Source organism: Phyllopteryx taeniolatus, chromosome 2 (genome assembly GCF_024500385.1).
Source record: "Phyllopteryx taeniolatus isolate TA_2022b chromosome 2, UOR_Ptae_1.2, whole genome shotgun sequence".
NCBI lineage: Eukaryota > Metazoa > Chordata > Actinopteri > Syngnathiformes > Syngnathidae > Phyllopteryx > Phyllopteryx taeniolatus.
Window position 1 is genome coordinate 31,952,689 of NC_084503.1, and position 22,715 is coordinate 31,975,403.

General features: G+C 42.3%; 1 protein-coding gene and 1 long non-coding RNA gene across 5 annotated transcripts in view; one reads left to right on the forward strand and one right to left on the reverse strand.

Moving 5' to 3' along the window:
* Positions 1–710: 710 nt before the first annotated feature.
* Positions 711–22,715, reverse strand: part of LOC133474250 (FERM domain-containing protein 5-like) — a 58,836-nt gene continuing 36,831 nt past the window's right edge. For 2 of the 3 annotated variants that reach the window (XM_061765740.1, XM_061765741.1), the window contains exons 3-14: positions 18,521–18,563; positions 17,359–17,437; positions 14,753–14,850; positions 12,905–13,028; positions 12,104–12,191; positions 11,811–11,899; positions 11,649–11,712; positions 10,925–11,016; positions 10,769–10,843; positions 10,613–10,681; positions 10,053–10,159; positions 711–4,322 (exon numbers count right to left, since the gene is read on the reverse strand). In XM_061765740.1, the coding sequence (XP_061621724.1) occupies positions 3,760–4,322; positions 10,053–10,159; positions 10,613–10,681; positions 10,769–10,843; positions 10,925–11,016; positions 11,649–11,712; positions 11,811–11,899; positions 12,104–12,191; positions 12,905–13,028; positions 14,753–14,850; positions 17,359–17,437; positions 18,521–18,563 (1,491 nt within the window). In that variant the 3' untranslated portion in view covers positions 711–3,759. Of the gene's footprint in view, positions 4,323–10,052; positions 10,160–10,612; positions 10,682–10,768; positions 10,844–10,924; positions 11,017–11,648; positions 11,713–11,810; positions 11,900–12,103; positions 12,192–12,412; positions 12,573–12,904; positions 13,029–14,752; positions 14,851–17,358; positions 17,438–18,520; positions 18,564–22,715 lie in introns of those variants that run through there. The other variant, XM_061765742.1, reaches the window with a different exon arrangement.
* LOC133474251 (uncharacterized) overlaps positions 6,094–22,715 on the forward strand; it is a 32,337-nt gene continuing 15,715 nt past the window's right edge. Inside the window, exons 1-6 of one of the 2 annotated variants that reach the window (XR_009787428.1) lie at positions 6,094–6,231; positions 6,351–6,467; positions 12,396–12,558; positions 12,651–12,795; positions 14,761–14,871; positions 16,271–16,350. This is a non-coding gene — a long non-coding RNA (uncharacterized LOC133474251). The remainder of the gene's footprint in view (positions 6,232–6,350; positions 6,468–12,395; positions 12,559–12,650; positions 12,796–14,760; positions 14,872–16,270; positions 16,351–22,715) is intronic. The other variant, XR_009787429.1, reaches the window with a different exon arrangement.

The following is a 22,715-nucleotide window of genomic DNA, read 5'->3' on the forward strand; positions in this document are numbered from 1 at the left end:
AGAGCGGCTTCAAACATTTCAAAGATAATGCTCACTTGTGATTGACAGAGAAGCAATTTTTCACATTAATACATGATAAAGCATCGTTGTCTTTTCTGAAAGTAATATATCTCTTTGGTAACCTATATCTGTTAAATATTGAATATTTTTCATCTATTGATCCATCAATTGATAAATATTTAAGGTGAAATTTCACTCATATGGTTGCATGATTAAGCATCGTCTTATCTGGGGGGAAAAAAAAAATCTGGCCAGTGATTGGCTAAAATTATTTATTTTGTCACCTGTATCGCTTCCTCATTGTTCAGTGTTTTCATCCATCGATGACTTTCCAGATGTAATTACCTGATCAGGCCAGACATGATTACACGATTGGGCATTGTCGTCTTTCTTTCCGGCTTAAGAAAGTTGAGCAAAACATGAGCCAAACAGAGGAATGCATCAGTCCTCTGTTTGACTCATCTTTTTACACTTTTATCTACTTCTTAATTGCTGCATATTTTAATCCCATCTATCTAGTTCTACATCTTCAGGAATAATTTTGCACATCACAATACATGATAAACTGTCTGCTCCAAAAACAATTTTCTTAAGGCCTCTGATTGACTAAAATGCCACTTTTGTAATCTGCAGCTCTTCCTCACTGCTTGTTATTCATTGTAGTGTTCTCTTGTGTGATTTAAAATGGAGTCTACAGTAGTTACCACATGTCAAGAATATATATTTATTCATCAACAGAGCACACCAGTCTTCAGTTGAGTGAATCAGTCTGGTCAGGAGGCAATAAATGCAGAAGATGTGCTTACAGACACTGTACGATGTGCAGCGCCATGATGGATAGGAGAAAGCACACGCTAAAAGATCAACTAACCCTAACCCATCAATCATACTATCTGGTCTCCACGGTGATGTCAACACCAATGAAACAACTGCATTCAAGGAAGAAGTCCTGGAGTTGATTTGCTACTCGTTCTGACAGCAGCGGATCCATTGTCTTGTGTCCAGTTCCAAGTTTGCAGCCAAAGCAAGTCAATGGTGTGGCAACAAGCTAATATGAGTTCCATTTTCTTCAGGAAATAACACTGCAATAACACATCCTCAGAACTTCTGAGAATAATCCAGCAACCACAAAAACCATAATCTGAAGATTAGGCTTCATATTTATGACATAACCCGCTTTCTTTATTGCTCTTTTTCATACAAATACAACTATTGAGAGGCAAAAGCATAACCATTGATCTTTTTGTTTCCCTTGGTGTTGCACCCAGTGACCCTGCTGCAATATCCTGCTAATTAAGTCTTGCAAGTCCAAATTAAAATGTATTAGTGTTTATATTCGCACTCGAATGTGTTCATGTGTCTCGGACATCGCGTACGCTTATTTGACTTGACGATGTGACGGAACGCATCATGGGATGAAAACATACATAGTTGCTCACCACAAAGAGGCAAAAACAGAGGCCGTCGTTTCCTCATTTCTTTCCTTTAGAAGCAAACACAACGCATTATGGGAGGGCTAGCGATTAGGGAGTTCATACGATGCTTGCTCGACTTTGACTGCAAATGAGCACATCACCCTGACCCACGACAGCTTGAACATGCACTGTATGGACAAAACCTGGCCAGTTCAAAGGAAGTGCCAAATATGGAGTCGCTTCCGATAGTCTGGGAAGTTTTTCTAACGTACGTTGGCGTGTGTCCGTCTGAATTTCATTAGTGGGCCCCAGTGGGGCAAATTCCTCCACAGATTTACCATTTACATCAAAACTCAAGCACGCCTTTATGAACCTTGCTTTGTGGGAACGGAAAAGTTGGAAGCATACATAGTATTGACATAAAGGTGCATAAGAGGTGTGTTATTACATTTGCCACATGGTGCATCTTGGGCCATTCCTATTGCTGCATAAATGACACAATCTACACAATCAATGATGTCACTGTCGCTTAATTTGAGGAACAAAAGATAGTCGTCACAAAGTACCGTATTTTCATTTGTCCAGTAAAAGACACAGCAGGCTATAAGGCTAAAGCAACACAAATTGAATTTCTTTGGTTGGTGCGGTGACGAAAGTAGCAGTACAGTAAACAGGATTTATGTGAGGCTCTATTGCAAGTCCATTCAAAGTCACTGCAGCAAAAATGAGAAAAAATAAACCTTCACGTAACACAAACAAAAAGCTGCTCTTCTACTCACCTGTGCACATTGCAATGTCAGATTAGTCTATATTGTGTACAGTATTGCACATTGAGATAAATCAAAGACAAGATAAGGTAAGATAAGACAAGTCACTTGACTAGCACAACTAGCTTTAGCGCACATTGGCCGATTACACAAGGTGATTGTATACTGTATTCGTGAGCATTATTTGGCTGCTAGTTAAAATAAATAAATACAAAATAAAAAACACTTTTATTCATCGACAACCTTCATCAAAAGCCTTTGGATGGTAACCGTTGATGGCAAGAAGTGCACCAAAAAATACTAATATTCCATATAAGACAAATTGACAGGCTTGAACAGTAGTGCTACATTAATTTACTGTATATGACGGTCCTCGTCCTGTCATTATGGAGGGTTTTTAGTGCCAAAATTAAATTAAATAAAATGTAATTAATGATTCAAATGGAACTTAGTTACAATAGTAAAATGTGAATTTCTTTCTAATTAATTTAATTCATGAATTAAAATGTGACATTTTATTATATATATATATATATATATATATACTGTATATAAAATAAACAAATGGGTAAACAGTAATTTCATATTGTAGTTAAGGAATTCCTTCTGAAATGTGCATTATTCACACTGATTAATGAAGGTATATTTATTTTACCTTTGAATTGATTCTATTGTGGCACATAAAACCCTCCATACAGCTACACCAAAAATTGTATAAACTAAATCGTATTACAATTACTATTACCAAAATACCCTTCATCTCACACTTTCTCTCCCCCTCGTCATCTTCCTAATTGCTTGCTTGGAATAAGAACACAGCATTACTTATATTGGCTTCCGTGTCAACTTGTAATAGCTCTGTAACCTACAACAATATCTCGACTCATTGGCCACAACATTAGGTACAGCTGCATAATCTGAGGAGATCCAGTGGAAGCTGTAAAAAAAAAAAAAAAAAAATTAAAAAAATGAAGATAATAATGCTCGGTTTTGTTTGACACTGTCAGAGAGGCATTCATTTATCAATATGTTTATTATTGTAATATATTGTGTTCAACTGTACTGCATCATATTGAGAGCTGTTATAATTTTTATTTTGGAGTTACTAAAATGGTCAAAATATTAGGAATAGCTCTCAGTATGATGCAGGTAAATTCTTTTTATTAATTTTTTAAAAATCCTTCCAGTGTGACCCTAATCCTCCTTTGTAATGTTTTGATACAGGTCGTGTTTTGATTTGATTTTGAGAATATGGCGTTGGGGGGAAAACAAACAAATAAAAAAAAAAGCAAAAAACATTTAGGGCAAGCAAAAGGCCCCACACTTTGGAAATCCCTGCTTTCATTGTTACTTCCCTACAGTTGTCAATCAAAAGTGGAGTTTGAATCTTTTCTTAAATTTCCAAACAGCACTTGTATTGGTTGTCACTATATTGTGATTTCATTGAGAACTCTTCATGAAGTAAAACGAGTACTATCCTTTTCAGACTGACAAATGAAAACGAATAAACGTGGGACAATCCGTGGCTTGCGACTATTTTTGACTGGGTGAAGGACGGCCATCTTCTTTTCAATTCTTTACTTGCTTATGAGGAGCCCTCCCATCCATCTGAGCTTACAGGCGAACCAGCGCCGCAGCGGGCAGAAATACTCCAAGTGGAACTGCTGGAATTCGGGCGTCGTGCGGATGTCTCTCAGGAAGGCAATGTCCAGGTCGGACTCTGTCAGCACGATGAGGAGCAGCAGGAGGGCGAAGAGCAGTCCGATGGTGACCAGGAACAAGCGCAGAACGCTCAGGATGAACTTGTGCAGCTCCTCCACGTCGCTAGGGGGCGACGGTCGGATTTTAAGCGCCCGCGGGGCTCTCCTCCCGGATCTTTTGTCCTTCGCCTCCAGCGACGCGCCGCCCTCGTCCTCGTCGACGCTGCAGGGGGCGCCGTTGAGGTGCGTCTCTATCCCACGTTCGGCCACAGGCGTAGGCAGGACGCTGTCCGAGGGGCTGTAGGCCTCGTCGGAGATGACCGCCGACGCGCTCGCCTCGCCGCGGTCCACCGTGCGGCCTCGGGAGGGCAGGAAAGAGTCGCCGTGGGAGACGGAGCGCACCGGCGTGGAGTGGGCGCTGTCGCGGAGGGACTCCAGACCTGACGACGCGGGAAATAGGACGCGAAAGATGAGCCATAACAAAATGATATGACTAAATAAGAAATACAGTTTATTAAAAAAAATAATAATAATACAAAAAAATTAACGATGTTAAAACCTGACTTTGAAAATATAATTCAATTTGAAAATGCAAAAATATTGAAGTTATTCTAAAATTGGATTTTTTTTTTTCAAGTGGCAAAATTGTATTGTTTTAAAAACAGAATTTATGTAACAAATTAATCTGATTATTTTTAAAACAAATTATTTGAAATAACAAAATTAATGAACCTGTCTACAAACTCATTATTTCAAATGTGTTATTCACTACTGTATTTAAAATAAAAATATATTTTAAAATATTATTTTAAATAACACAAGTGGATTTGGATTTTTTTTTAAAGAAATGAAATTAAATTTTAAGCTTATTTTTTAAATAATGAAATTTATGCAATTATTTTCAAAACATACAGAACACTCAGATAATTTCCAAAATAACAAAATCAATTGCAAAAATTTCAGATTTTTATTTTTGAAAATGACAAATTTCTTCTGAATTGATTCCTAACAGATCAATTTATATAAAAAAAAAATTATTTCAAAAGCAAAGCATTTAATTTTTTTTAGAAAAATAAATATTTTACAAACTGATTATTTTTAAAACTAATTATTTTAAATAAACAAATGAAAATTAAACTGTTTATTTTAAACAACATTAATCAGAATCATCTTTATAATCACATTTTAAGCACAGAATGTTTTTGATAACAAAATGAATCCGGTTATTTCAATGGCAAGTTCTTATATTTTTTTAGGCACTAAAATAAAATTCAAATTTGAATAAATAAAACCTCAAACTAAAAAATCTATGAAAAGATTTTAAGATGAGCTTTAATATCCACACTAAAGTTAAGGTTGAAGTTGTGTGAAGTAATTGTACACATTTTTTCATACATTTGCAGATTTAGAAAAATGTATCACCTGCTTATTTGCATTTTCTTTTTTACCCAATCCACGACTTATTCAAATTTTTTTTTACATGGAGCGTCAATTATTCATGGATTTTTTGCTATTTGCGGTCGAGCTCAGACCCTAACTATATAGTAGGGATCCACAGTATACAATACCATACAAGTATGAAATTATAGAGCGGGAGCCCTTGCACAAAAATATAAAATAGGATGATTGTTCTATACTGCTACTTTAGGGAGCTCATTTTCCCTCCTAAAAATTGTTCTTGTCTGCTCTGTACCTTTGAATAATCTAATAGGGGAATGATGAAAGGTAATTGTGCCTGTGCAGGAGTGGGATTAACGGGTCTTGCATCACAATGCACGTGTTGATTTAATTCTCATTCGGATGGAGGAGAAGCAGGATTATTTTTTAATGGTCATTTTAAGAAGCCAATCAATTACTAAGTAGGGTGGATACCCTACAGCGCATGGACCAGCGACACGCCATGCACTTCCAAGAGTAAATGACACATCAGACCCCCAAAAGCCTAAAATTATGATGGGAAATACAATTAAGTGTGACAAACATGCAAAAAAAAAAAAAAAAAAAAAAAGAAATCAGGTTAGGGGCATACACTTTTTTCACACTACTGTACATCAATAAACATTTAGGGACCACCAGAAGATCTCCAAGAGGTCGAAAAAGCAGCCTTGGGGTTACCTGGACGGCCATTTGTGGGGACAGCTAGCCGGGGAGGAGCCTCGGACCTCTGTCCCGAAATAGGACCTTCTGTGAGGGAAGGGAAGAGCGGAAGGGCCCCCAGAGCCTTCCCCAGCAGCCGCGGTCCCAGAGACAAGACGCGCACCTTCACATCGCGATAGCAGTGGTTGACCATGCGCAAGTGAACGTTCACCTTGGTCTCGATGCGGATCAGACACTTGACCATGGTTGAAGGTGAGCGATATGATATGTTAAGACCTTGAGGGTTCCCGCTGACTTGGTCCCGCCTTCTCTAACATCCCGTGTCACGACTATGGAGCTGAGCGACCATCTACTCGTGTTCTCACTACCAGGTTGAGAGCAGCAGTCGGACTGACAGACTGATGGAAAAGACAAGGCCCAGGAATGTGGTCCACTCCACCCCCCACTTCTCGTGTTGACTATGACACACTCAGCTCAGCCCTCTCACGGTAGGAGCTATTTTTGGACAGTTATTATTGCCAGTGAAAATACCAGCGCAGACAGAGCAACATGACAACACACTAGGCAAGGATCAGATTCAGTTCAAGGTCAGGGCTTCTAGTCCCGATAACGGAGTGATAGCAGATGGTCCAATTTACAACCCCAATTCCAATGAAGTTGGGACGTTGTGTTAAACATAAATTAAAACAGAATACAATGATATGCAAATCATGTTCAACCTATATTTAATTGAATACATTACAAAGATAAGATATTTAATGTTCAAACTGAGAAACTTTATTGTTTTTAGCAAATAATCATTAACTTATTATTTTATGGCTACAACATGTTCCAAAAAAGCTGGGACAGGTGGCAAAAAAGACTGAGAAAGTTGAGGAATGCTCATCAAACACCTGTTTGGAACATCCCACAAGTGAACAGGCTAATTGGGTGCCATGATTGGGTATGAAAGGAGCTTCCCTGAATTGCTGAGTCTTTCACAAGCAAAGATGGGGTGAGGTTCACCTCTTTGTGAACAAGTGCGTGAGAAAATAGTCAAACAGTTTAAGGACAATGTTCCTTAACGTACAATTGCAAGGAATTTAGGGATTTCATCATCTACTGTCCATAATATCATCAAATGGTTCAGAGAATCTGGAGAAATCACTGCATGTAAGCGGCAAGGCCGAAAACCAACATTGAATGCCCGTGACCTTCGATCCCTCAGGCGGCACTGCATCAAAAACCGACATCGATGTGTAAAGGATGTCACCATATGGGCTCAGGAACACTTCAAAAAACTAAATGTCAGTAAATACAGTTCGGCGCTACTTCCGTAAGTGCAACTTGAACCTCTACTATGCAAAGCAAAAGCCATTTATTAACAACACCCAGAAACGCCGCCGGCTTCTCTGGGCCCGAGCTCATCTAAAATGGACTGATGCAAAATGGAATAGTGTTCTGTGGTCCGACGAGTCCACGTTTCCAATTGTTTTTGGAAATTGTGGACATCGTGTCAACCGGCCCAAAGAGGAAAAGAACCATCCGGACTGTTATGGACGCAAAGTTCAAAAGCCAGCATCTGTGATGGTATGGGGCTGTGTTAGTGCCAATGGCATGGGTAAATTACACATCTGTGAAGGCAACATTAATGCTGAAATGTACATAAAGGTTTTGGAGAAACATATGTTGCCATCCAAGCAACGTCTTTTTCATGGACGCCCCTGCTTATTACAGCAAGACAATGCCAAACCACATATGCAGAATGTGGTTTGGCATTGTCTTGCTACAACAGTGTTACAACAGTGTGGCTTTCTAGTAAAAGAGTGCGGGAACTAGACTGGCCTGCCTGCAGTCCAGACCTGTCTCCAATTGAAAATGTGTGGCGCATTATGAAGCATAAAATACGACAAAGGAGACCCCGGACTGTTGAACAGCTGCAGCTGTACATCAAGCAAGAATGGGAAAGAATTCCACCTCCAAAGCTTCAACAATTAGTGTCCTCAGTTCCCAAACGTTTATTGAATGTTGTTAAAAGAAAAGGTGATTTAACACAGTGGTAAACATGACCCTGTCTCAGCGTTTTTGGAACGTGTTCCAGCCATAAAATTTCAAGTTAATGATTATTTGCTAAAAACAATGCAGTTTATCAGTTTGAATATTAAATATCTTGTCTTTGTAGTGTATTCAATTAAATATTGGTCAAACATGATTTGCAAATCATTGTATTCTGTTTTTATTTATGTTGAACACAACGTCCCAACTTCATTGGAATAGGGGTTGTAATTAAAGGGGACATGTGGAAAATTGATTTGGGCTTTTTACTCATAGTTGGGTCTCTGTAGCACCTGCCCAATTACCAAGTGTGAAATTAAACAACCAAGTAATATTTTTTGTTATGTGCCTATTTCAGAAAAAAAGTCCATGTTAAGTATCTGGTTAAATTAGAGAATGGTGGCTTGTCATTTGCAGTCTGGAAGTGGTGAACATCACGTGCTATGAGTCTCCAGTAGATTATGTTATTAAGTTGCTAAATTGGTTGCTAGTCACTTAAAAAAAAAAAAAAAAAAAGCTGCTAGAGGATTTGGAAAAGTCTCCTTTAAAAAGACCATGCTGCAACTGATAACTTTTTCTGAAGTGACCAAACTTCTTTGTTTCCTTGGACAAAAAGTGTCCGTTTGTTTTTTGTCTTTTTTCCCCTTGTTTTTATTTTATTTATTTTATTTTTTGTAATAATCGCCACTGTCAGTTGGGCATTTCAGTCCAACCGTACCATTATCGGATGTCTTTTCAGTCACCGTCATTGGTGGTTTTCATGGTAATTGTTATACAAGCAGAATTACCCTGCGCAATGCGTTATACTTATAGTAGTACTTAGTGGCTGGTTTGTAAATGTTATTCATTAATATTGTTTTTCTTTTCATATTATAACATGCATTGCTTTTTTTTTTTCTTCACAATTTCACCAAGTTTTAATAAAAGGTAATTTTACACTGGATGGGTGGGCACATACTACAGACACCTAACTATTTGTATACAAATAATTATTAAAATGTCAATTCATAATATGTCGCATTTCAATATAAAGGTAAAAAACATGGAAGTAGTCTATGGAAAAGCATACACTTACAGTAGATAATGCCAAGTCATAATGGCTTCCTAATGTTATTTTACATTTGCGGTTCTGAAAGCAATAGATGCTTAAACCTTCCATCCATCCATTTTCTGACCCGCCTATCCTCACTAGGGTCGCAGGCTGCTGGAGCCGATCCCAGCTATCTTCGGGCGGGAGGCGGGGTACACCCTGAACCGGTAGCCAGCCAATCACAGGGCACATAGAAACAAACAACCATTCACACTCACATTCACACCTATGGGCAATTTAGAGTCTTCAATCAATCAACCTACCACGCATGTTTTGGGAAAACCCACCAGAACATGCAAACTCCACAGTGGCGGGGCCGGGATTTGAACCCCGGTCCCCAGAACTGTGAGGGAGATGTGCTAACCAGTCTTCCACCGTGCCGACCTGCTTAAACCTGAAAAGTAAAAATTTCATTTATTTTTGTTAATGATTTTTAGCAGGGCGGAACGGCGGTCGACTGATTAGAGCGTCAGCCTCACAGTTCTGAGGAACGGGCTTCAATCCCCGGCCCCGCCTGTGTGGAGTTTGCATGTTCTCCCCGTGCCTTCGTGGGTTTTCCCAAAACATGCGAATGGTTGTTTGTTTGTATGTGCCCTGCGATTGGCTGGCAACCAGTTCAGGGTGTACCCCGCCTCCTGCCCGATGATAGCTGGGATAGGCTCCAGCACGCCTGCAACCCTAGTGAGGAGAAGCGGCTCAGAAAATGGATGGATGGATGGATTTTTAGCATTGAACATCACAAAGCTGCATTGTTTTTCATGGGAATCTCTTTTTGACAGCCGGCAGCCGATTTAAAAATGCGCATTACCGCCACCTACAGGCCTGGAGTTCACATTCACTTTTATAATCATACATGACTTTAATGGCTTTGTGCTCTCCAAATGTTTCAAATCCGTTTATCACCACCCCACCGAGCACATTTATGTGTGTGCGTGCGTGCGTCCTTTACCCTCCATGATGGAGATGTGTACTGCCCTCCGTCGTGTCCTTGGAACGCTTGTCAAACGAGGGCCGTGCGTGATGGACGGACAGCTCCTGCTTGGCACCATGCCCGTCCTGGACAAACACAACACATGCATAACATGTAAACACACACACATTACAGGCCACAACATGAATTACACGTGTAGAATCTAACCAAGCAAACATACACTACTCACAAAAAGTTAGACATATTCGGCTTTTGGGTAAAATATCAGAGATATATTAAATGTTATGTATTGATAGCCAAAGCGTCTGCTATCAATACGTAACATGAAGATATGAAGACGAGATATCCCAGCACGCTGTAGTAGCCCAGCTAACCGACGTGCCTACGTGGCGGCCATGGTTGGTTTGGGTTTTGATTGATTGTTGTCAATACATAACATTGAAAATAAAAAACAAAACATATGTTTACCTGTGAAAGGTTACTCCCAGTTCGCTTGTCCTAATTGTACTTTGACAAAATATCGTATCTTCTTATCTATGTACGTGACATACAAATTCCAAACAGTTAGCAGTTCTGACCTGTGGATTTCAGGCGGGTCCCTTTTAATTTTGGCACTTTGTTCCATCACCTCTTTTGCAACTTTTCCACTGGGAAAACATGATTTCACATCATTGTTATATTTACAACTACAATACATGAAATATACATACAGAGACAGGTGCTGTATATGGTACCTGTATCTAAAGCGACTACCCTTGAAGAAGAGATTGCTACTGGACACTGTGCGAACTTGACTGGACTTCTCCAATCTGATAGAGAAAAACAAACAATACGGCTTATTATGTCATAAAAACATACAGTATACAATTTGTTGAGGTCCCGTGACTCACTTGTAGAAGGCTTGATTCTCCACACCGCACTTCCACAGGTGCTTACAGGCCTCAGGTGTGGGCGCAAAGTAAGTCAGTATGATCTTCTGATCCTAGAACACACATGCACACACTACTTTAAAAATTAAATTTTTATTATATCATTCTTTTCTTGCAGTCTACATGCCGTTCAATACGAAGCACTAATGATTGGTTGTGATGAATTTGTCCACTGTCTTAATATTTGACAGAACAGCATTCACAACATTCAGTCAGGAATGTTATGATAACAGAGCAAGAACTCTATTGATTGTGATTTAGAAAAACCTCGCCCACTGTCCAAACTTGTCTTCATTTTATGATGCAATCCTATTGATTTAGAATAGCATAGCATCTAAGATGCTTGTTGAGGTGGTATGGGTCCAAAACCTCACACACTTTCCAAACTGTCATCTTCAAATTTCAAAAACCTAAAACCCTAAATATGATGCATCATCCAAGATGCTAAAGGTTTTTAAAAAAAATCCAAAATCCAATTCCACTTTTTCAACTGGTCTTCTCCAAATTTTAGAGCTAGAATTTATATAACATCCAAGACACTTTAAGTCATAAAATGTTGGTCTTCAACCTTCCAGGGCTGATTTTGACCTTTGGATTTATTTTAAAACATTTTTTATGACGTCAGATCTGAAGATGCTTGATGTTGTTCGACTGTCAGTTAACATTTATATCATGCGTACAATACCTCAGTCTGATTTGCATATATATGGAATGTCTTGGCTTCAAACTTCAGCTTGGTCACCTCATCCCTGACAAGACAATGAGTGTGATGCATGAAAACACACGAAGCTGTAAGTTTGTATTTGGTATTAAGCATCATTCATTGTCGTACAGTAGTGCCACTCACCATGTAAGGATATGAATCCTCCTATTGCCTTGCAGCACGGTGAATCCAAATGGAGTGAAAGCCAGGAAAGCTGGATTTCCAGACACATCCTGACACCAGAAAAGGGAAGAAAAACAACAAACAATTGACAACAGATCACAAGGAATCAGCACAGGAATTTAAAACCAATGTGTCCTTGGTCATAATCATCAAGTTACATGTCAAATTTGTTCAAAATCTGCACGAAATAAGTCCATGTATAGATTGTCATGTTACATTTTAGTTCCCCGATGAATACATAAGCAGATACACACCTTGCATGGATGCGGGTCCACTCCATATGTTTCCAACATCTGAGCCTTCTGGAGGAAGTTGAGCTCTGATGTTTCAGGACTTTGGCCTCTGTAAAAACAATAACAGACAGCCTCCATCAGTTCACACTTTATCGTATTGGAAGAACATGGCGTTAATTTGAAAGGGATGACAGTGGAGGACCTGAACCCAAAGTAAATTTGGAATGTCATGAAAAAAAATATATGATTTTTCCATCATTTTTCTTTACTCCATCCATCCATACATCATTTTCTTCCACATTTTCTTCTGTAGACGCTGCACTGATCCACCTGTCGATTTCCTGCTCCTTTCTTCCCTCACTTGTGAACAAGACCCTGAGATCCTTGAACTCCTTCCCTTGGGGCAGTATCTCATTCCTGACGTGGAGAGGGCATGCCACCCTTTCCAACTGAGTAGCATGGTCTCAGATTAAGAGGTGCTGATTCTGATGAAAACATGCTCATGTTTTATAAATTTGAACATTTAAAAATAAAAAGAATTCAAACTGTAATATTTGCAACTTTGCAGGCGTCCTTGTGCACCCACTACTGTACAAGAGTGCTGGTTTGCTGTGTGTCCAGTTCAGTGATGTTGTCTGTAACCTGATGCATCATCCATAAAGGTTGACAAGCGAAGGCGCGGTGTGATGACAAGGTTAAAGTTAACATCAGGGGTACGGCTGCTGCTTTGGCCTTCTCCATATATCACGCCACGTCTCTGAAAACATGGCAGGAGGACACACACCACACACTGACTGCCAAAATATTAGTGAGTCAACTTACATTAGCTCTGTCTTGTGGATGTCGGCGATCCGCCTCTCCAGCTTCTCCGAGTGTTTAGGGAAAAACTGGAACTTTGAGCTGTAGCCTTCGGGGTGTTTTCCTGGGTCATAGTCACCGATTTCAGCTGGAAATTTGAGACATGGAAATATGGAGGCTAAATACTCAATTGCCATTCGAGTAGGTATACAGTGTTCCCACGCGTATTTATGATTTTCAGATTTTTTGGGGGGAGGGAGTCTATCTTCGTTTCGTGAAAAACTTTCTTCAATTTGAAAGCCCCATCTAATATTATTTTGCCATCATCTTGTGGCATTCTGGTGCCAAATCGTTATGTTAAAGTGAGGGGAGGAGCTTCATTTAGTCTTGCCATAGCGCTGTCTAATAGAAAGTTGTGCCACCATCTCATGGCCTCCATAGGCAATTACATCCTCAAGGAATTCACACCACCCCTACAAAGCTTTATATTTGCCAAAAATTACTACATAAAGCTCCACTTCCTACTTCAACATAGTTCCTTGTCACAAAGATCCCACAAGATCCAAAGTGCCAAAGCATTATTATATTGGACAAGACTTTGGCCTCAGTAAATAACAGTGAATATGTGAGGCACCCCAAAATAATTGTGAATATGTGAATCCGTGATTAGTGGATCACGAGTAAGCAGGGGAAACAATGTATAGTGGACCCCCACATATGGTTCAGCATTCGTAGATTCACCTATTTGCAGATTTTTAGGGGGAGGAACCTCTCCCGTTATTCGCGGAAACCCCCGCTTACTTGCATTTTTTTTTTGCACCCAATCCCCACAATTTTTTTTCAGGGGATTATTTTTTTAAACATACATTTTTTTCATGGCAATTATAAGGAGCATCAATTATTCGCAGATTTTTTTCTTTTCGCAGTGAGGCCAAGTCCCTATCCCCCACAAATAGCAGGGTTCCACTGTATATCAGATCTAACATCGCACATCTATTGAAATCCAATACAAGAATCCATTTATTACTTGTCTTCATTAGGGTTGTGGGTGAGCTGTGGACAAGAGGCAGGACACAACCTGAACTGGATGCCAGCCAATCGCAGGCCACATATAGACAAACAAACATTCACATTACCATCTATGGACAATTTAGAGTTAGTAACCTAACATGCATGTTTTTGGAATGTTGGAGAAAGCTGGAGTATCTCAAGAAAACGCAAGCAAGCACAGTTATAACATACACTTGAAAGCAGATGTATACATATCCTACCGGTATATAAAAATACACGCTTTTTTTTTTTCCCTTTTTTACTTGAAATCAGACAAAACTTTTCCTGTTTAGGTCAGTTAGGATTATTACAATTATTTCTATGTGCTAAATGGCAGTTTTTAAAGGCAGTTTTTATTACTTTATTTGAAGTCAGATGTTTACATACAGTAAGATTACTATGCTGTTATGCTGATTTTGGGAAAACCCAGATTATGTCATTTATTTAGAAACTTTTGATAGGTTTATTGATGACAGTTGATTTAATTAAAAAAAACACTTGTGGATGTGTTTGAACTCGGCACACCTGAAACATACCAGCTTCTTTGTGTTACATCGTGGGAAAGTCGAAAGAAATCAGCCAAAGTATCAGAGAATTGTGGCCTTGCACCAGACTGGTTAATCCTTGGGTGCAATATCCATATGCCTGAAGGTGGTTTTGAAATTAGAACAATTTGGTCAACGTCAGAATGTATCGAAATGTGAAGGTTCCACCGTAATGCTCAATCGTTTCATCACTGTGAAGCCTTCATTGAAGGCTTTTCATGCATGTCTTGATTGTTGAATTTGCATAATTGCTTAACATAAACCCTATACTTGTTACCTTGCAAGATATACGCAGCCAAGAGAGCAGCGTCCGAGGTCTTGCACAGCAGGCGGCCATGGTAGAGGTCCCTCTTCACCTGCAGGAAGACCAGATATCTGCAGCATGGAAGAAGACAGGTTGGAGTTGTTATTTAGCATGCATACACTGCCTCCCTGTGACTGAATGACTGCACGGACCTCCATGTAATCATTCACAATGGAATCCCCAAAACTGGAATACAATATCCCTAAAACCGTACAATTTGGCGAAGACTATGGCTTTAAAGTCACACAAAACTTAGGAGTTTGAATCACCTATCATACGGTTCTCTTATGCAGTGGTTAAAGGCTTACACATTGTCTGACAGTTCCACATCTCCAAAGGGTTCGTAATGTCCATTTTTTTCATTATATAGTGGTTGACTTAATTTTACACTTACATGAGAGTGACTCAGGTTGAGCCATTTTACTTTCATTTATAGTTTTATTTAGTTCTAGTATACAGTACAGTGGTTCACTTCTGCTTTTACATTGTATAAACTCGAATTTCTTAAATTTAAACTAAAAGAGAATCAAAGTGATGGTGTTTGGTCCCACTGCCCCTCTGAACCTGTATCAGGTTTTTCCGTGACAGAGACACTGCGCTTCACAGGTACAGGAAATTCTCAATATAATTAAGTATTATTGTAAAACAATTTCTGCAGTAAATACAGTCTTGGTATGGCTTGGCAGTGCCGTCGGCCAGCTGGGTCTCCTTTACGCTTAAAGCCCACACATTTTTTTATTTATTTATTATTTTTTTATCATTCAAATTTGACAGGGTTATGAACAACACTCTCCTCTGTTGTGTGTCAAATTTATTTAGACTTTAACTCCTATTCTGACCTCTGACTCCACTTGCTGCTTGTGGACTTTAGAGTTTATTTTAAGATTCTACTTTTTGTTTTCATATCTCGAAATGGCCTTACAACGCCTTACCTCGCTGAACCGCTCCATCCCTACACTGCTGCCCGGTGCCTCAGGTTAGCTGAGCAACCGCTCGTGGGTGTACCGAAGACAAAGTGGAAGCACAAAGGGGATGGAGGTTTTTTCTGGTACTGGTCCCAGACTATGGGATCCCTGCCCCTTCACTGTCCAATTTGAAATCCTGCCTTCAAATCTCAAATCTGAAATGAAAAATTACCTGTACAGTCAAAATGGGATGGCCACAGTTTGACCCTGAAACAAATTATTTCCATTATCTCCAAATGGGAATATGTTTAAACATGCAAACAGTTTGCAGGTTAAAGTGACTGTTCAGCCTTAGACTTGCCACGTTTTAACAGAATTCACAGTTCCCTTGCATTACAAACATGTCTGAGTGTTAATCCAAAGCCAGAACTTGAAAATAATGCAAAATACGATTGCAGCTTGACATGGATGTCCATTGGGAGACGGTTCATTAAACTGTGCCTCTCCGAGCAGAGAAGTCATAAAAAGTGCATATATGAAATCATTTTACGTGACATAGTGTTACTTTCCTTTAATTACTTTTCAGGCTTTTATTGGTGTTAGTGAAGTCAATCCAAGTGGGGGAGCTGCTTTCCCTTGTTGGCTCCGTCAAGGAAGAACCGGCCTGTGAGTATTTTAATGAGATTTATTGCGAGTGGACGGATGTTTGTGTGTGTGTGTGTGTGTGTGCGTGTGGGGAGGGGGGGGGGGGGGGGGGGGGGGGGTCTAGTGGGCTGTGTGCATCATTTGTTAAATTGTCAGGTAGGCCTCACACAGGGCAGCAATGGAACAGACGTTGGCTTCTGTTTTCAACACTACACAGACAAAAGTATTGGGACACCTGACTTGTCGTGAAAATATGGAATGTGTCCCACCCTATTGGAGTTACAACAGTTTCCACTGATCCACCCATCCCATCCATGAATTTTCTGTCCTCATTAAGGTTGCGGGTTAACTGGAGCCTAATCACAGCTGACTCTGGGCCAGAAGCAAGGTACACCCTAGACTGTTCACAAGCCAATCAGAGGTCACATATACTATAGACAAACAACCATTCACATCTATGGATGATTTAGAGTCTTCAATGAATGTAATAAACATGTTTTTGGAAAGTGGGAGGAAAACCCATAGAGAAAACCCCCACAGGCAGAGAGGCAACATGCAAACACCACATAGGAGGGCCTGATCTGAATGTTGAACCCAGAACCTCAGAACTATAAGACATGCTAACCACTTATCACAGTGCTGCTTTGAGGATACATTATGGAAAACCAAACCAAACCAAACCAAAATTTGAAGTCTTACAGGCACTAGCCTTTCTTAATCATTCAAGGTACAATTAACTGAATCTAAATGTGCTCAAGACAAAGCAGCCCAGCGTGAGCCACATTCATAGTTTCATGGAAAGTAAACATCTTAGCGGTACCTGTACCCAAAAACAAAATGCAAAATAAGAATTCATTGCTCACCCACATCGTATTATAAAGACAATTTTTTTAAGTGTATTTGAGCAAAGCTCCACTGCAAATGGAACCAGCGAGGCGTGAACATGTCACATCGCTCTGGTTCAAATGTGCATTCGCGTGAGAAAAAAGCAAGCTGGCATGCAAGACGTGTCATCTTTTCATGTCCTACCTGGTGATTTCCTCTCGGAGGGCAGCAGGGTCAGGTGGGTAGAACTTGACACGCAAGCACATGGTGAAAGGAGGCTGAGCTGCGAAGCAACGCAACACATACATTTGACTTTTGGCATAGTCATTTTTTTGTGTGCATTTAGCAGCCATTAGTATGAGGATTAGTATTCAGACCATACTCAAAAGAACATCGTATTATAAATTATAATATTATGGAAATAGGAGGGTAAAAAATCCCTTAATATTATGAAAAATAAATGTTAATTTATGAGACAATACATGTAAAATTACGAGTATAAAACTGTAATATTGCAAGGGAGAATTATAATTATTGCAACACATTTTTTGCAACAAAAATACATAAATATGTTTGACCAAAATTACAATATGAGGATTTTTTTTGTATTTTAAAATAAAATGAAATCCATATTTTATACCCAAAAATCAAATGTGTAGGAAACAAATTCAGAAATCTGTTTGCAAAGTGTCAATTCAGTTGTAGAAAAATTGCAAAACTGTAAAAATTGTAAATCTGTAAAACTGTACATTCACAACAAATGAATTGAAAAATACCTAATATTGTGAGGAAAAAAGACAAGGTAATATTAATTTTACAAGATAATAAAGTCGAAATACAGCTATAGACAGAAATCAATCAATTTTATTGAACAAATCAATAAATTACTTCTTATTTCGTTATAGAAGTTGTAAAAATGTATTTAAAAACTGTACATTTGCAGCAAAAATATAAAAGTACAATCTTTCAAGAAATGGAGAAAAGTCATATCTGCAAGAAAACAAAGTGAAAATAGGGAGAGGAAAAAAATGAAAAATCCAGGAAAAACAAGTTCCACAAATGTGACACAACAGATGTGATGCATTTGATACAGTAGGATGAAATAATAATTAAATATACATACATTATTGTAAAAGTGTTAAGTTTCAAATTTCAATATTTATGAAACGAATACTAGTGAAGTACAATATTCCTCATCATAATTCATGTCACAAACTTTTTTATGCCTTTATTTTCATGTTTTTTTTCTTATATGAGATTTTTAGTGCAGTGTTACTATTTATTATGTTCCTTTTCTGTGGCCTCAATATTTTCCTTCGTAATTTCTGAATGAATGAATGTGACACATCATTCCTCAAATACTCACATTTCATTTGTTTGGCAATGGACTTTGAAAACTCCAACCAGTGCTGCAAGGGAGAAAGGAAAGTTAAATGGAGACTATTAGACTGCTGTCCTTTCATTCCGCAGTCTGAATGCTCAGCAAGTAAACATGCTGACATAGGATCAATAAAAAGAATAACAAATTGGAGTCACTCTCGTACACCTCAGTGAAAAGAGTTCCTGTGCCAGGAGGAGAGTATGCTGGTGAAAGCATGACAGCCAACAGATAATGGTGTGTTAAAATGAAAGCAATTGAGGCACTGACCTAAAAATGTATATACTGCATATCTTCACTAGTCTCACGGGTGTGCTGGAGCCTATCCCAACTGACTTTGGACGAGAGGCGACGTACACCCTGGACTGGACGTCAGCCAATCACAGGGCACATATAGACAAACAACCATTCACACTCACTTCTACGGAAACTATACATCCATGCATCGCAGAGGCAGTAGCTTTAGCAGGGAAGCCCATACTTCCCTCTCCCCAGCCACTTCATCCAGCTCTTCTGGGAGGATCCCGAGGCGTTCCCAGGCCAGCTGGGAGACAGTGTCTCCAGCGTGTCCTGGGTCGTCCCTGGGGTCTCCTCCCGGTGGGACGTGCTGTCACGTACGTGGTTAGGGCGAAGACGAGGAACGCAAGGCAAGAACATGGTGGACCCAATTGCAGGGAAGCAGGAAGGCAAGGCAGGAGTGCGGGAATCTCAAAATAATAATATTTAATCACAATGATAAAAACAACTGGCGACTATGACATGGCAAGACGTGACAACGACAATGAACCGACAAGAACTGAAAGAAACCAGGGAACTAAATACAAACAAATTGACGAGACAACGAGGAACACCTGGACAAGATACAGAGTCCACCCCTCAGGTCAGTCTGGTGGCCATCCAGGCCACCCGAGGGGAGGTGCTTGGCTGAGCGGTTCAGGAGGTCGTCCAGGACGCCAAGCACCAGGGTCTTTACAGGGCCATTCAGGCGGACGGCCACGGTGCCGAACCCAATGGTAATGTAGGGGCCAGGCAATAGGGTTGGGTGGCGGCCGCTGGACGGACGCCGCCGGAGCTGGGTCGGGTGGCGGCCGCTGGACGAACGGCGCCGGAGCGGGGTCGGGTGGCGGCCGCTGGTCGAACGCCGCCGGAGCGGGGACGGGTGGCGGCCGCTGGACGAGCGCCGCCGGAGCGAGGTCGGGTGGCGGCCGCTGGACGAATGGCGCCGGAGCAAGGTCGGGTGGCGGCCGCTGGACGAGCGCCGCCGGAGCGGGGACGGGTGGCGGCCGATGGACGAGCGCTGCCGGAGCGGGGAAGGGTGGCGGCCGCTGGACGAGCGCCGCCGGAGCGGGGACGGGTGGCGGCCGCTGGACGAGCGCCGCCGGAGCGGGGACGGGTGGCGGCCGCTGGACGAGCGCCACCGGAGCGGGGACGGGTGGCAGCCGCTGGACGAGCGCCGCCGGAGCGGGGACGGGTGGCGGCCGCTGGACGAGCGCCGCCGGAGCGGGGACGGGTGGCGGCCGCTGGACGAGCGCCCCTGGAGCGGGGACGGGTGGCGGCCGCTGGACGAGCGCCGCCGGAGCAGGGTCAGGTGGCGGCCGCTGGATGAGCGCCGCCGGAGCGGGAGCCTGGCGCAGCTGCCGAGGAGCCGGAACGGGAGCCTGGCACATCTGCCGAGGAGTCGGAACGGGAGCCTGGCGCAGCTGCCGAGGAGCCGGAACGGGAGCCTGGCGCAGCTGCCGAGGAGCAGGAACGGGAGCCTGCCGCAGCTGCTGAGGAGCAGGAACGGGAGCCTGCCACAGCTGCCAAGGAGCAGGAACGGGAGCCTGCCACAGCTGCTGACGAGCAGGAACGGGGCCTGCAGTCGCTTCCTCAGCCTGCCGCCATTGAGGTTTGGGAGTAGAGGGTACGGGAGTGGAAGAGTGCACAAGGTCTCGGGAAGGTGAACTAGGAAAAATGGCTGGTACTGAACATGGTGGCTTGGGGGCAGGTTTGACTAGACGTGACTTAATTGGAGCCGTGGAACAACGTGTGTGAACAGGGGAAAAACAACAAGGGGTCAAAATTTGACCTTTACTTAGGCGCCTCCGTTGGCCACCACGCGGCGGTCCCGGGTAGATCGCCAAACGGGTGCCCAAGAAAAGGTCCGATGGAAAGGATTTGGACTCACTGGGGTTGGAAACGGGGAGACGTGACAAAAACTGACGAGGACGGGATAAACTAGGGAAGGAACCAGAAAAATCTAAACCTGTGTCAGATTCAGAATCAGACAGGAGGTTAACTAAATCGGGGCCATCTTCACAATCAGAAAAATCAGAATCTAAAGAAACGTGGATGTAAAATAGTAGGGCATGGTGAATAACTAGGACAAGTGGGGGGACCCGATGAAAAGGACAGAAAAGACTGAACGATAGGGCTTACTGGAGGAGGGTAGGTATGGATGGCAGGCTGAGGACAGTGGGAGGCACTTTGTTGGTGTCCAGGGTGACGCCATGTTCTTCCCGCTGGGTCCTGTTCTGGTCGGTTCATTCTGTCACGTACGTGGTTAGGGCGAAGACGAGGAATGCAAGGCAAGAACATGGTGGACCCAATTGCAGGGAAGCAGGAAGGCAAGGCAGGAGTGCGGGAATCTCAAAATAATAATATTTAATCACAATGATAAAAACAACTGGCGACTATGACATGGCAAGACATGTGACAACAACAATGAACCGACAAGAACTGAAAGAAACCAGGGAACTAAATACAAACAAATTGATGAGACAACGAGGAACACCTGGACAAGACACGAGTGGCTGGAGAGAGCTGATTGGTCGACACAAAGTAGACGAGAACAGGTGGACACAACAACCTAATGAGCACACGACAAACATGGAACACAAGAAAACATGGAACAAAACTAAACACAACCCAAACCAAAACACAGACCATGACATGTGCCCAGAACACCTCACCAAGGGCGTCCAAGAGGCATCCAAATCCGATGCCCGAGGCACCTCATTTGGCTCCCGTCACTGTGGAGGAGCAGCAGCTCTGGGCCCCTCATGGATGATCGAGATTCTCATCCTATCTCTGAGGGGGAGCCCGGACACCTTGCGGAGGCAACTCATTTCGGCCGCTTGTGTCCAGGATCTTGTTCTTTCGGTCACAACCCACAGCTCGTGACCATAGGTTAGGGTAGGAACGTAGATGGACCAGTAAATTGAGAGCTTCGCCTTTCGGCTGAGGTCCTTCTTCACCACAACGGACCGATACAAAGTCCGCATCACTGCAGACGCTGCACCGATCTGCCTGTTGATCTCCCGTTCCATTCTTCCCTCCCTCGTGAACAAGACCACAAGACACTTGAACTCCTCCACTTAGGGCAGGATCTCATCCGCGACCCGGAGAGGCCCCTCCACCCTTTTCTGACTGAGGAACATGGTCTCAGATTTGGAGGTGCTGATTTTTATCCCAACCGCTTCACCCTGGGCTACGAACTGACCCAGTAAGCGTTGGAGATCACGGCTTGATGAAGCCAACAGAACCATGGGCAGATAGAAAACCACACTGCTCCTCCTGAATTTGAGATTTGTCTTCCCTCCTCTCCAGAACCCCTGAATAGATCTTACCAGGGAGCCTGAGGAGTGTGATCCCTCTGTAGTTGGAACACAGCCTCCGGTCCCCCTTCTTAAAACCACCACCCCAGTCTGGCAATCTGAGGCACTGTCCCCAATGTCCACACAATTTTGCAGAGGCGTGTCAACCAGGACAGCCCCACAACATCCAGAGCCTTTAGGAATTCCAGGCGAATCGCATCCACCCCCCTTGCCACAGAGGAGCTTTTTAACCACCTCGGTGACCTCCACCCTAGACACAAGAGAGCCCCCCTCAGAGATCCCAGACTCTGCTTCCTCACGGAAGGCATGTCGGTGGAACTGAGGAGGTCTTAGAAGTATTCTCGACCACCGACTCACAACGTCCCGAGTCGAGGTCAACAGTGCCCCATCCCCAGTATACACCGTGTTGATGGTGCACTGCTTCCCCCACTCGAGATGCCGGATGGTGGACCAGAATTTCCTCGAAGCCATCTGGAAGTCGTTCTCCATGGCCTCGCTGAATTCCTCCCACTCCTGAGTTTTTGCCTTAGCGACTTCCAAAGCTGAATTCCGCTTGGGCAGCCGGTACCAATCAGCTGCCTCAGGGG